Source organism: Hyla sarda, chromosome 3 (genome assembly GCF_029499605.1).
Source record: "Hyla sarda isolate aHylSar1 chromosome 3, aHylSar1.hap1, whole genome shotgun sequence".
NCBI lineage: Eukaryota > Metazoa > Chordata > Amphibia > Anura > Hylidae > Hyla > Hyla sarda.
In genome coordinates, this window is record NC_079191.1 from 377,287,283 (window position 1) to 377,302,755 (window position 15,473).

General features: G+C 43.5%; 1 protein-coding gene across 1 annotated transcript; it reads left to right on the forward strand.

Annotated features, from left to right (window-relative positions):
- Positions 1–590: 590 nt before the first annotated feature.
- LOC130362821 (uncharacterized) lies at positions 591–3,566 on the forward strand. Its single transcript, XM_056567877.1, has 2 exons — positions 591–2,803; positions 2,946–3,566. Exons 1-2 carry the CDS (start codon positions 711–713, stop codon positions 3,013–3,015), a joined length of 2,163 nt encoding a protein of 720 aa, XP_056423852.1. The 5' UTR covers positions 591–710; the 3' UTR covers positions 3,016–3,566.
- Positions 3,567–15,473: the final 11,907 nt, after the last annotated feature.

Genomic DNA, 15,473 nt, shown 5'->3' on the forward strand with positions numbered 1-15,473 from the left:
GCGAGAAACTACTGTGAACCCCCGCCCGTGTGACTGTACCCTAAAAACACTACACTACACTAACAAAAAATTAAATAAAAAGTAAAAAACACTACATATACACTTACCCCTACACAGCCCCCCTCCCCTCCCCAATAAAAATGAAAAACATCTGGTACGCCACGGTTTCCAAAACGGAGCCTCCAGCTGTTGCAAAACAACTACTCCCAGTATTGCCAGATAGCCACTGACTGTCCAGGCATGCTGGGAGTTTCACAACAGCTGGAGGCACCCTGTTTGGGAATCACTGGCGTAGAATTCCCCTATGTCCACCCCTATGCAATCCCTAATTTAGGCCTCAAATGCGCATGGCGCTCTCACTTTGGAGCCCTGTCGTATTTCAAGGCAACAGTTTAGGGTCACATATGGGGTATCACCGTACTCGGGAGAAATTGTGTTACAAATTTTGGGGGGTATGTTCTGCTTTTACCCTTTTTAAAAATGTAAAATTTTTGGGAAAAGAAGCATTTTAGGTAAAAAATTTTTATTTTATTTTACATATGCAAAAGTCCTTCCCTTAAGTAAAAGACATTCAACTATTTGCACGACGCCTGATCCTCAAAAAACTGCACACAAGACACTTTGATCTGAATACTGAAAACCTGTTGGGTTCCACGGTAGAACAGGAGGCTATTTTAAACTTACAATCATTACTGGATGAACAGGATCCTATGCCACAACTAGGAACAGGTGAGTACCCGCGCTACCTTTTACCTAAGAGTGTCACCTTCCCTCCTACGACTTTGGTTCCTGAGGTGGATATGTTTATCAAATTGGTAATTAGGGACTTGAGACGCCTGGCAGAAACAAGAGCCAGTGACAATCTAACATACCCCCAGCGAAAGGCTGTTCAAGAACTGAGGGCTTTGAAAAACGTGGTTATAAAACCATCAGACAAGGGGGGTAATGTTGTCCTATGGCCATCTCATATGTACGAGAAGGAAATGTTTAGACAACTACGTGATTCCAATTGCTATAAGCGACTCACTTTTAACCCCCTGATGTCTTATCAACAGGAATTAGCTCATATTCTGGACAATGCTGTGGAGGAAAACATCTTGAATTTGAAACAGAAACAAGGACTAATTATACAGTACCCGACCATCCCTACAATATATCTATTGCCGAAGATCCATAAGAACGCGCTGATACCTCCTGGAAGACCTATTGTGTCTGGGTGTAACTCCCTGACTGAACCAATATGTAAGTGGATTGACTTTTTCTTGAAGCCTCTAGTCGAACTGTTACCTTCCTACATTAAGGACTCAAATGATGTTCTACGTAGACTTGATGGTGTCCAATTAGATGATAACTCCTACCTTGTGACATGTGATGTAGAATCACTATACACGTCGATAAGACACAATGACGGTATAGCAGCCACTAAATTTTTTCTGGAATCCAGCAATTTGGAGGGAGACCTATGTGCCTTAATCCTGGAACTGTTGTCCTTCATTCTAACGAGAAATTTTTTCATCTTTAAAGGGGTCTTCTACCTACAACTGCAGGGAACGGCTATGGGGGCGGCTTGTGCGCCCTCATATGCCAATTTGTTCCTTGGGTTGTGGGAGAGGACCCTTTTTACGTCGGATACCTGCCCCTTGGCTGAAAAAGTACTGTCATGGGGCAGATACATTGATGATATCCTGTTTATTTGGCAGGGTACACTAGACGAGTTGGAACAGTTCATGGATGCCCTCAATAACAACAACTTAAACATTCATCTAACGCATAAAGTGAATAAAACTAATATTGAGTTTTTGGATATCCAGATACAGGCGGACGCCAATGGATTTATCCAGACGAATCTACATCGTAAATCTACTTCAGCTAATACCGTACTACACGCCAGCTCTGCTCACCCCACACATTTGATCAGAAATATTCCCATAGGTCAATTCCTACGTGCAAGACGCCTGTGCTCCACGGAACAGGACTTTGAAATGCAGGCCCGTGATCTAGAGAAAAGATTCCGTGAAAGGGGCTATAGCAATCGGAGCATTAAAAGGGCATACTGGAGAGCGAAAAAAACGGATCGTGCGTCATCCCTACATAGAACAAGGACCAACAAGACAACTGACAACCAGGTGAGGTGCATTTTAGATTATAACTCTCGTAGCCATGAGATTAGGCAGATACTTGAACAGCATTGGCCCGTTCTACAAGTGGATGAGACACTAAATGGTATGATACCTTCGAGACCAGCGATTGCATATAGACGGAATAGAAACTTGAAGGACCTTCTGGTGAGGAGCCACTATGAGACTGAGGAGCCATATTTATTTGGCTCCAAGGGCCCCAAAAACGGCTGCTCCCCATGTGGTAAATGCCTTGCATGTAGTAATATATTACGGACTGATATGTTTCGCAATTCATCCTGTACCAAGTCATATGAAATTAGGCAGAAAATAAACTGTGTAACCAAAGGGGTGGTATATGTTGCACAATGCCCATGCGAATTGCTATACGTGGGCATGACCACCAGGGAGCTCCGCCGACGGGTCAGAGAGCATATCCTGGATATTAATGCGGCAGCCAATGAAACAAACCTTCAGTCTTTGAAAACCCTACCAAGACACTTTAAACTTAAACATAACAGTGATGCCACTCTCCTCAAATTCATAGGTATCGACCACGTCCCGGTGGGTATCAGAGGTGGCCAATGGAAGAAATTGGTTGCACAAAGAGAAACGCGATGGATCTTCAGGCTGGACACACTTGTACCTCACGGCTTAAATGAGATAAACAGCTATGCCCCATTTTTGTGAGGAGTATTGGTTGGTTTCTGAGCTCGGATTTTTATTAGTGTGTGTAATTAATGGGTTTTAAGTGATTTTTTAGCAGCTTCCATTTTGTCTTAACTGTTGTTTATTAATTTATTCCTTTTTATCTGATTGTCTATCTAGATGTGTTATGAGACTTACCAACCAGGGCCATCACGTGACTACTTCTAGCCTCCTTCTATCGTTGGAGTGACCTTACCACCGGAATCATGTTGGGACTCCCTTTCTCTTATCAATTTTAAAACATACTTTTTTATGTACACTTCCAGGGTCACAATCCTCTCTCTATATATTCTTTTACATATATTTTTAATACTTTTTTTATATTTATTATTAATTTTATTACTAATTTTCAATTAATTATATATTCCTTGATACGATATTTTTACTCCCACTTCTTATACCCTATGTTTTTTTATGCATGATTACAATCCCTCTTTCTTCTTATCACCTCATCACACTTCTACACAGGCCTTTCAATCACATATATACGTTTTTCACTCATACTATTCACTTCTTTCATCCCATCTTACACTCCGTACACTAATCTCACACTACACTGTCACTCCCCTATTTTATATTTTTTCTATATACCCACATTTTTATGCCCCTCTTTGTTTATTTATATTATCTTTGGGGCTCTAATCTAATTGCTTAAATTATATTTAACATTCACAGCTACCCATTTATTTATTTAATTATGACAGCGGTACTAATTATTAAGCCATTTTTCATATTTCCACTTTTTCACACATTCATTGACATTATGGTTCCCCCCCCCTTTTTTACTAGGTAGATTTTTATATAGGTTTCTTTTTTCTCCCCCTCTTCCCCTCTTCCCCCTTTTTTCCCCCCCCCCTTCCTTTCCCCCCCCCCCCCTTTTTTCCTGCATGCCACTTTTATTTTGTCACTGTGTGTTCACCTTGCACTTGACTTTTTTTCACTGTTGTTCTGTTGTGTTTTTTTTTTTTTTTTTTGCACGCGATGCACTTTACCTTGATTCTTCATGATGCTGTACTGCCTTTGTGCAGTGCAGCTGCATGAATATCTATATAATAAAATATATGAATATATAAAAATATAATAATATGCACTTGCATCCACATAACATGTGACCCTAGTATTATATGTACTTACCTTAAGTGTGTACTCTTTATGTATTTACTCACAATATGTACCCATCATGATATTTAGTCCCTGATATGTAATCTATAATATGTTGATATAGAAATGAATATATTTTATTTTTTATTTATGTTTGAATTGTGCCTGTATATAATTATAACTAACTACCTAGAGTTATGAATTTTCGCTTTAGTAGGGATCTCCGCATCTGAGCACTTTCCAAGCCTCGCTTTGACAGCGAGGCTTGGCTCTCTACTGGATAATGACATATCCCAGTATACGATTGGCCCGTACATCCGAGCCTCGCTTTGGAAGCGAGGCTTGGTTTGTCAGGTGATGCACGCTGACAGACGTATCTGTTTCCGGACCTCGGTATGAAAGCGAGGCTTGGTAACAGTGACCTATGGGCGATTACGACGCCCTAACTACATCACGTGCTTTTGTCCCTGGTTTTAATTGGTTAAGTCTCTGCATATATACATACCCCACACTCTATTGACCACACCCCGGAAGAAGCCTTCATTGGTGAAACGTTGGGTGGCGGGTGGCTGTAGCATTGTACTCTCTGCTCCACTTGGTAAAGTATTTCCTTATATTGTCTAGCTTAGGGTTTGTTCTACTTATAATGCGCTTTTGATCCCCTGGGGCTCTCTCTTGCTCTCTGATTTTCTGTATTTAATTGCGATCCGAGCATTGCCGGATCAGTTCCTAATATCTATTCCACAACCCTTGAGCCGTAGCCTCCCTCATTAATTCATGGGAAACAATACTTATGTGCACTATTTATTTAACTCTTTCCCTGGCAGACAAGCATAGCCCCCGTTCTTCTCTCTCAGCATCTCTTGGATTCATGTTTACTACTATATATGTATTCTTTTAAATTATTTTAAATGTCTTGTCATTTTTCATGTTAATAAAGTATACTTTGTGTCAATTATGTCCTGTTTGACGCCTTTTTCTTTATGAATTATTATATGCAAAAGTCGTGAAACACCTGTAGGGTATGAAGGTTCACTTTACCCCTTGTTACGTTCCCCGAGGGGTCTAGTTTCCAAAATGGTATGCCATATGTTTTTTTTTTGCTGTCCTGGTACCATAGGGGCTTCCTAAATGCGGCATGCTCCCAGAGCAAAATTTCCTTCAAAAAAGCCAAATGTGACTCCTTCTCTTCTGAGACCTGTAGTGCGCCAGCAGAGCACTTTTCACCCCCATATGAGGTGCTTTCTGAATCGGGAGAAATTGGGCTTAAAATTTTGGGCGGTATTTTCTGCTATTACCCTTTTTTTAAAATGTAAAACTTTTGGGAAACCAAGCATTTTAGGTAAAATTATTATTATTTTTTTTTTACATATGCAAAAGTCGTGAATCACCTGTGGGGTATTAAGGTTCACTTTAACCCTTGTTATGTTCCCCGAGGGGTCTAGTTTCCAAAATGGTATGTCATGTGTTTTTTTTTTTTCTTTTGCTGTTCTGGCACCATAGGGGCTTCCTAAAGGTGACATGCCCCCCAAAAACCATTTGACGCTCCTTCCCTTCTGAGCCCTCTACTGCGCCCGCCGAACAATTAACATAGACATATGAGGTATGTGCTTACTCGAGAGAAATTGGGTTTCAAATACAAGTAAAAATTTTCTCCTTTTTACCCCTTGCAAAAATTGGGTCTACAAGAGCATGTGAGTGTAAAAAATGATGATTGTGAATTTTCTCCTTCACTTTGCTGCTATTCCTGTGAAACCCCTAAAGGGTTAAAACGCTTACTGAATGTCATTTTGAATACTTTGGGGGGTTCAGTTTTTATAATGGGGTAATTTATGGGGTATTTCTAATATGAAGACCCTTCAAATCCACTTCAAACCTGAACTGGTCCCTGAAGAAAAGCGAGTTTCAAAATTTTGTGAAAAATTGGAAAATTGCTGCGGAACTTTGAAGCCCTCTGGTGTCTTCCAAAAGTAAAAACTCATCAATTTTATGATGCAAACATAAAGTAGACATATTGAATATGTGAATATAAAAAAAAAAATATTTGGAATATCCATTTTCCTTACAAGCAGAGAGCTTCAAAGTTAGAAAAATGCTAAATTTTCAAATTTTTCATCAAATTTGGGGATTTTTCACCAAGAAAGGATGCAAGTTACCACAACATTTTACCACTATGTTAAAGTAGAATATGTCACGAAAAAACTATCTCGGAATCAGAATAACTAAAAGCATTCCAGAGTTATTAATGTTTAAAGTGACAGTGGTCAGATTTGCAAAAAATGGCCGAGTCCTTAAGGTGAAAAAGGGCTCAGTCCTTAAGAGGTTAAAACTTGCTGAATTTACAACTTCTATCATGGAGTGGAGAGTGTGAGAGGCCGCCGGTTTCGTTGTTTTCCTTTCGTTCTGTGGTGCTTACTTTCTGTAAACATCTATTTACGCATATACAACATAGACCAAGAATGCTTGTTATGCTTGAGGCCTTGGGCATGGGAAAGCTCCTATGCTCGTGTATATGTTTGTAACAACACTTATTTTCATGCTGGCCTGCATGCAGGACACGTGATGCTCTGTTTGTCATTTTTCCTTTTAAAATGGATAATAACAGAAGAATATTTTTTTTCTTTTTAACTGCAACTTCTGAGCCCAAGAATTACCCGAGGCTACAGTGATCAGAATATGTACCTGCCAAAAGTCCTATGGGACTGGGAAATCTGTATCCTAATCACTGTAGCCTCAGGCAAGTCTCCAAAGTTGCAGCGAAATTCAAATCACATATTCTAACGCCGGAGCCTTCGTTGAATGTACAATTTAATGGACGGAGTATTATATAGTTTATGTACTATTGGCGCACATGCCGTGAAAAAGATGAGGCGTCCAACTAATGATAAATTTACACACTGGGGGAAAAAAAAGTCTATCAATAGAGTTAGAGCACAAGGAACTGAGCAAATAATAAATTCTCTATTTGTATAAAAGGCATTATATGATCAATAGATACACACAAAAATAAACAAGCATGACATTTTTTAGGACATTTCCCAAGAGCTGATTTTTTATTAGGGTAATGTAAATATATCATGTTTATTAAGGCGTTACTCTTTGTGCTGTTAAAAGCTGGAGACACAGATCCAACTAAACTTGTAGATGCTTCACATATTAAATCCTGTCCTAAGCATGTTTTATGTGACTAGTCCAAGAATTCCCAACACAGTCAAAGGAATAAATCTGTGTCCCACTAACCCACATTTGGAATACATGGGGTAATCCAACAAGTCAAGCCTCATTCACAAGATCTGTGGTTCTTTATTTATTTTTCTTGTTCTTAGTTGGCTGGATTTAAACAAACATCTATTGACTGGTTCGTACAATGTCTGCACAATTCAGATTGATGCTTAAAAAAGTTCCAATTTAGCAAAGATCGGAAAAAAGGTATCAGTAATTTTATTAGTTATCATAATCCAGCATGTATCACACTTAAAATATTCACTGCCTTTTTCTAGTAAGATACATAGTAACATAGTTTGTAAGGCTGTTGTAACGCCGAGCGCTCCGGGTCCCGCTCCTCACCTGGAGCGCTCACGGCGTTCTGCCCTTGCTTGCAGCGCCCCGATCAGACCCGCTGACCGGGAGTGCTGCTCTGTGTCTCTCGGCGTGCCTGCCCGCGGGTCGCATCCCGTATCTCTCACCTGCCCCGTCCCCCTGCTCAGCCCCGGCGCGCATGGCCCCGCTCTCTAGGGCGCGCGCGCTGGGTCTCTCAGATTTAAAGGGCCAGTGCACCATTAATTGGTGCCTGGCCCAATCAGTTCCAATCACTCCCTACTCCATATAAACCCGCTTCCCCTTCCTGTCCTTGCCGGATCTTGTTGCCCTAGTGCCCTGAGAAAGCGTTTTGTGTGTTCCCAAGCCTGTGTATCCAGACCCTTGCTGTTGCCCCTGACTACGAACCTCTGCTGGCTGCCTTGACCTCCTGCTACGTCTGACCTTGCCTTCGCCTTGTCCTTGTGTACTACGCCTATCTCAGCTGTTAGTGAGGTCGAGTCGCTATCAGGAGATACAACCTGGGAGTTACCCCCGCAACAAGTCCATCCCACCTTGCGGTGGACTCTGGTGAAGACCAGTAACTTCTTAGAACTGGTCCCCTGGTACGGCCCACGTCATCGCCTCACTAACACAGAGGATCCACTACCCGCTTCCAGTCCGGTTCCTGACAGTAGATCCGGCCATGGATCCCGCTGTGGTACCACTGCCCAGCCTCGCTGATCTCACCACTGTGATCGCCCAGCAGTCCCAGCAGATCGCCCAACAAGGACAGCAGCTGTCACAGTTGACTGTTATGTTCCAGCAGCTTCTACCTCCACAGCAGCTACCATCTCCCCCGCCAGCTCCTGCATCTCCTCCATAGCGAGCTGCCGCCTCCACGTCCAGAGTCCGCCTGTCTCTACCTGACAAGTTTGATGGGGATTCTAAGCTCTGCCGTGGGTTCCTGACCCAGTGTTCGCTGCACCTGGAGATCATGTCGGACCACTTTCCCACGGAACGGTCTAAGGTGGCATTCGTGGTCAGTCTGCTATCTGGAAAGGCCTTGTCCTGGGCCACACCGCTTTGGGACCGCAACGATCCTGCTACTGCTACCACCCAGTCTTTCTTCACCGAACTACGAAGTGTCTTTGAGGAACCTGCCCGTCCCTCTTCTGCTGAAATAGCCCTGCTAAACCTCGTCCAAGGAGACTCTACAGTGGGCGAATATGCCATACAGTTCCCTACTCTGGCCTTTGAGTTGGCCTGGAATAATGAGGTTCTCTGCGCGACCTTCAAGAAAGCCGCAAGATACCCTCCTCCCTGACTGAACTCATCCATTTGGCTACCCGCATTGATATGCGCTACATTGAAAGACGCCAGCAGCTTCGCCAGGAAAAAGATCTTGTTCGCACCAGGCGTAATCCGCGCCTGGCTCCTCTCTTTCAGCATCCATTGCAACCTGTTTCTGTGCCTTCCACCGAGGAGGCCATGCAAGTGGACCGGTCTTGCCTGACCCAACAAGACAGGACTCAACGTAGGAACGAGAACTTGTGTTTATACTGTGCGAGCTCTGAGCATTTCTTAAAGGACTGTCCTCTTCGTCCTCCGCGTCAGGGAAACGCGCGCACCTAGTGAACGTGGGAGAGGCGTTACTAGGTGTGAATTCTTCCTCTCCACGTCTTACCATTTCAATATGGATTTCCTTATCCACTAAGTCTTCCTTCTCTGCTGAGGCCTTTCTGGACTCTGGTTCTGCAGGAAATTTCATCGAAGCCTCACTCATCAACAGGTACAATATTCCTGTTACCCGTCTCGTCAAACCTCTCTTCATAGCCTCAGTGAATGGAGAGAGACTGGTCTGCACCGTGCGTTACCGCACTGAACCCCTGCTCATGAACATTGGTGTTCACCATCTTGAAAATATCGAATTTTTCCTATTGCCCAATTGTACTTCAGAAATTCTTATTGGCTTGCCCTGGCTCCAGCGTCATGTGCCTATCCTCGACTGGGCCACTGGGGACGTTAAGAGTTGGGGACCTTCCTGCCACAAGCGATGTCTTAAGTCGGTTCCTGTCAATCTAGTCTCCATCGCTCCTCCATTGCCTGGTCTTCCTAAGGCCTATCAGGACTATTCAGACGTTTTTTGTAAAAAGCAGGCAGAGGTCTTACCACCACATAGACCCTTTGACTGTCCTATCGACTTGCTCCCTGGTACCACTCCGCCCCGTGGTAGGATTTACCCACTCTCTGCTCCAGAAACGCAAGCCATGTCTGAATACATTCAGGAAAACCTAAAAAGAGGTTTTATCTGAAAATCTTCCTCTCCAGCCGGAGCTGGATTCTTCTTTGTTTCCAAAAAAGACGTATCTCCATGCCCTTGTATAGACTACCGCGGTTTTAATAAAATCACGGTAAAGAATCGCTATCCTTTGCCTTTGATCTCCGAACTCTTTGACCGACTGCGTGGAGCAAACATTTTCACCAAATTGGATCTAAGGGGCGCATATAACCTCATCCGCATTCGACAAGGTGATGAATGAAAAACTGCCTTAAATACTAGAGATGGTCACTTCGAGTACCTTGTCATGCCCTTTGGACTTTGCAACGCCCCTGCAGTGTTTCAGGACTTTGTTAATGAGATATTTCGGGACATGCTGTATTCCTGTGTGGTAGTCTATCTAGATGACCTCCTCATCTTTTCCTCCAACCTAGAGGAACATCGCCTCCATGTCCGTCAAGTGCTTCAGTGCCTACGCCAAAGTCACCTTTATGCCAAGATTGAGAAATGTCTCTTTGAACGCAGCAGCCTACCCTTACTGGGTTACATAGTGTCCGGCCAAGGCCTTCAAATGGACCCTGACAAGCTATCTGCGGTAATGGATTGGCCAAGCCCCACATGTCTGCGAGCTATCCAGCGATTTCTTGGATTTGCTAATTATTACCGACAATTCATTCCCCACTTCTCCACCATCATTGCTCCTATTGTAGCATTAACCAAGAAGAATGCTAATCCGAAATCCTGGCCACCACAGGCGGAGGAAGCCTTTAATCATCTCAAAGCCGCATTCGCCTCTGCACAAGTCTTGTCCTGGCCCGATCCTCTCAAACCTTTCATCCTTGAGGTAGATGCCTCCTCAGTTGGAGCCGGAGCTGTTCTTCTACAAAAAAACGCTAAAGGAAAAAATGTCACTTGCGGATTTTTCTCCAAAATGTTTTCCCCTCCTGAAAAAAACTATTCTATAGGTGATCGTGAATTATTGGCCATCAAGTTGGCACTTGAAGAGTGGAGACCTCTTCTGGAAGGGTTCCTTCATCCCATCATCATCTACACGGACCACAAAAACTTGTCCTATCTCCAGTCCGCCCAGCGTTTAAATCCTCGCCAGGCTAGATGGTCATTGTTTTTTGCCCGTTTCAATTTTCAGATTCATTTTCGCCCTGCGGACAAGAAAATCAGGGCAGATGCTCCATCACGTTCCACCGAGGTCTCAGAATCTGAAGCTTTTCCTCAACACATCATACCTCCAGAATGTCTGATCTCCTCTGCTCCTGCTTCCCTAGTACCAATTCCTCCTGGAAAAACATATGTTCCTCCACGTCTTCGCTTCCAAACTCTCAAATGGGGAAATTCCTCCCACCTGGCTGGTCATGCTGGTATCAAAAAGTCATACAGTTAATTGTCAGACATTATTGGTGGTCCTCTCTGGAGAAAGATTTTGTACGGGTCTTCTCCTTCCTCTACCTGTGCCTGAACAACCATGGTCCCATATAGGTATGGACTTTATCACTGACCTTCCTGTATCTCTTGGCAACTCTGTCATTTGGGTGGTCGTGGGTCGTTTTTTCCAAAATGGCAAATTTTGTCCCACTTCTAGGTCTTCCCTCTGCGCCTCAATTGGCTAAACAATTTTTTCTCCACATTTTTCGTCTCCACGGGCTTCCCACGCATATTGTGTCTGATAGAGGCGTTCAATTTGTTTCTAAATTTTGGAGAGCACTTTGTAGTCAATTAAAAATCAAATTAAATTTCTCTTCCTCCTATCCGCAATCCAATGGACAAGTGGAAAAAGTAAACCAGATTCTTGGTGACTACCTTCAACATTTTGTCTCCTCCCGTCAAGATGACTGGGTTGATCTTCTGCCCTGGGCTGAATTCTCGTACAACTTAAAAAATGCTGAATCTTCCTCCAAATCTCCATTTTTTGTGGTGTTCGGCCGTCACCCTCTTCCCCCCTCCCCATTCCCACTTCTTCTGGAGTCCCTGCCGTGGACGAATTGACTCAAGATTTCGCCTCCATTTGGAAAGAGACCCAAAAGTCGCTCCTACGGGCCTCATCTTGCATGAAGAGAAATGCTGACAAAAAGAGAAGAATTCCTCCTATCTTTTCCCCCCGATGACAAAGTCTGGCTCTCTGCCAAATACATCCGTTTCCGTGTCCCTAGCTACAAGCTTGGTCCTCGGTACCTCGGGCCATTTAAAATAAAAAATCTAATTAATTCTGTCTCCTACAAGCTCCATCTTCCTCCTTCTCTCCACATTCCTAACTCTTTTCATGTCTCCCTTCTCAAACCTCTCATACTTAACCGTTTTTCCCCCAAGGTCACCGTTCCTGCTCCTGTCACTGGGTCCTCGGATGTCTTTTCCGTGAAAGAGATTATCTTATTGATTGAGAGAATTGTGGCCCCCAAGAAAGATCTTGGGAACCCGAGGCCAACATCCTTGACAAGGAACTCATTCATAAATTCTGGGGTTCAAAAAAGAGGGGGAGACCTAAGGGGGGGGGGGTACTGTAACTCCGAGCGCTCCGGGTCCCGCTTCTCCCCCGGAGCGCTCACAGCGTTCTGCCCTTGCTTGCAGCGCTCCGGACAGACCCGCTGACCGGGAGCGCTGCTCTGTGTCTCTCGGCAGGGATGCGATCCCCATGGTGGGACGTGCCCACCCGCGGGTCGCATCCCATATCTCTCACCTGCCCCGTCCTCCTGCTCAGTCCCGGCGCGCGCGGCCCCGCTCTGTAGGGTGCGCGCGTGCTGGGTCTCTCAGATTTAAAGGGCCAGTGCACCATTAATTGGTGCCTGGCCCAATCAGTTCCAATCACTCCCTACTCCATATAAACCCGCTTCCCCTTCCTCCCCTTCCTGTCCTTGCCGGATCTTGTTGCCCTAGTGCCCTGAGAAAGTGTTTTGTGTGTTCCCAAGCCTGTGTATCCAGACCCTTGCGGTTGGCCCTGACTACGAACCTTTGCCGCCTGCCTTGAACTCCTGCTACGTCCGACCTTGCCTTCACCTTGTCCTTGTGTACTACGCCTATCTCAGCTGTTAGTGAGGTCGAGTCGCTATTGGGGGATACGACCAAGGAGTTACCGCTGCAGCAAGTCCATCCCAGTAACTTCTTAGAACCGGTCCCCTGGTACGGCCCACGTCATCGCCTCACTAACACAGAGGATCCACTACCCACTTCCAGTCCGGTTCCTGACAGCTGTTAGCCTATAGTGTAACCATTAGCCTATAGTGTTGATCCAGACTAAGTAAAAAAAAATAAAAAATAAACCATAAGGTGGAGCTCGTTTTAGGGGTACAAATTTCTGACAATCTTTTAAATTCTGGCAATCTCATTTAAATCCCTGGATCAACATCCCACCTCCTCAATCTTGTGACTATAACCTGTGTTATTACTACTCTTTAGAAATGCCTCCAGGCCCCTTTATAAACTCTTTTATTGAGGTCACCATGGCCACCTTCTTTGGGTGAGAGTGCCATAGTCTTAATGCTATTTGTTGCTGCTGAGCAATATGGCTACATGATCGCTGAGCATCTTTCTAAAGTGATCTATATAGTGATTGCAGACCTGTTCCACTTTTCTCTACTGACCAGTCTTTCAATATTACCTTGTTGTTTGATAATGTCTTCTCGGAGGAGAGGAAAAACCTCAGCGAAATCGAAAAACTGGATTGATTTCTACTCAACCACTGCTAAGCATGCACCAAGTTGGCACTGCCTCATTCTCCTCAGTTTCTGAACGCTCACAGCTGGTTTCCCATCAGGCTGCTACTGGCAGCATAGGAGAAGTAGTTCTGTGCCTGTATCACCTGCTTTCCAACGAAAGATCTGGTGGCATCTGAAACTGTGGACACTGGGGTTGCCAACTTACTATATCACTCTTCACGGTGTTCGGAGGCATCAACGCCATCTTCTCAAGCCTCATCTAGCCTGGTAATGCAGAGACCCTGCCTCTCCACACCAGAAGGCAGGAGGGATCCTCTGACCCACACGATTTCCCCTGACAATAAGTGAGGATTATTTTGATGCTATGTCTACCTAGGCAATCCCTCTGACAGAAACCTCCATGAAAAATATGCTGCTGTTGTTCCATACTTCCATTCCTGCGAATGTTTCTAAAAATCTCCAGCCTATCCGCCAAGCTATCTTTGGGGCAGAATCAAGAATTGATGATACTGAAACCAAAATGGCGGAATCCACATCTTTACATTGATCTATTGATGCGCATTAGGATTTAGATACAGTCCTGGGTATGAATAGATCATGGAAAAGATCTCTGTACAGCCCTAATATTTATTATCTTTCTGGGTTCTGTAGTCCTCCCATTCTGTCTATTACTCTGATTGTCCTTTTTTGGCAGAACTGTACACAGTATAGATTATACATAAAAAAAAAAAAAGACATTAATGTGGAACATGGTACCCTCCAGATTGACTTCATCATGGGCATTTTTATATAGATTTTAGCTGTTCGGATGGCCTATTAGAACAATGACCATAATCTATGTTCTCCTCTCAGCTATGACTTTAGAACAGCACCCCAAGTCATTGTTCTGTTATAGACTAGACAGATTTAGTGTTCAGGATAAAATGAGAGCCTCAGATTTCGGACAGCTAACGGTTGTAATCCTTATTATATCAATGGTAAAATTCTGAGAGGTTTAAACAGGGTTCAAAAGGGAATTCTGGGTACATATTTTTTTTACTTGTTTTTTACTTGTTCCTGAGGAAATGAAATGGAGTGTCTGTCTTTGAGTAAGACCATTTTTGGATCCTAGGGAGTCCCAACCCATGGTCAATACCTGGTCAGAAGTTACAGAATCACCACACTTAGTCACTCAAGTACAAGAAAATCACAGATATGATTTCAAAACACATGCAAGCCCTACAGCTTATAATATTTAGCTCTGGTCATCCATAAATCAATCATAGTTTAAGGTACTGTACCAGATTTTCAATCAAATAAATGGGACAATGCATAATAATTTGCTCCGCCACTCATGAGAGTACCACAGACCCTTTATCCAGCTGATCAACTAGGGTACCAGGGGTCATACCCCTGCCGATCTAATATTGGTGGCCTATCAATTTTGTAAGGCTGGGTAACTCTATTAATAGCATATATTTTTTTCCAGATCAAGTAGAAGAAACAATTTTAACAAAAGAAAATGAGATACTGATTTACTAAAGTGAACCTGAGTGTTTTTGTCGGGTTATGCGCCTAATATTCTGTCGCACGATGTATGCGACACTTTGTGCGACCCCAAAAAACTGTCTTTTTGCAAACTCTGCGAGTGTTTTTGAAAACACACCAAATGAGCGTGGTTTGACAGAAATCGGGCGTGTTCCTGATTAAATTCCAAAAGATCTCGGAGTATAATGTGAAACACACGGAAAAAGTGTGAGAATGTGAAAAAGAAAACCCGACTGCCGGCAGCAGTCGGAAAGTTCATAAAAGCGGAGGGTTTTCACAACAATAGCCGTTAGAGATGTTAACAAGCTGGTGGGTGATTTTGAGCCCTTTAGTCAGCCTTTCTTTACATGCACTATTTTTGTTTAATTTTAAATTAATTTTGACTAGAGGGATATTTTTCTTGTTATTGCTTTGAACATAGTCATTTTCTACAAATGTCCTCTCTTCTCAATAAGGTCCCCAAGTCTGCATTTTAGGCAGTTTTTTTTTTTTTTGCTTAGCTTTTTAAATGTTGTAAATTATATTTATTATGCACTGCTAGCCACCCAATTTACTATT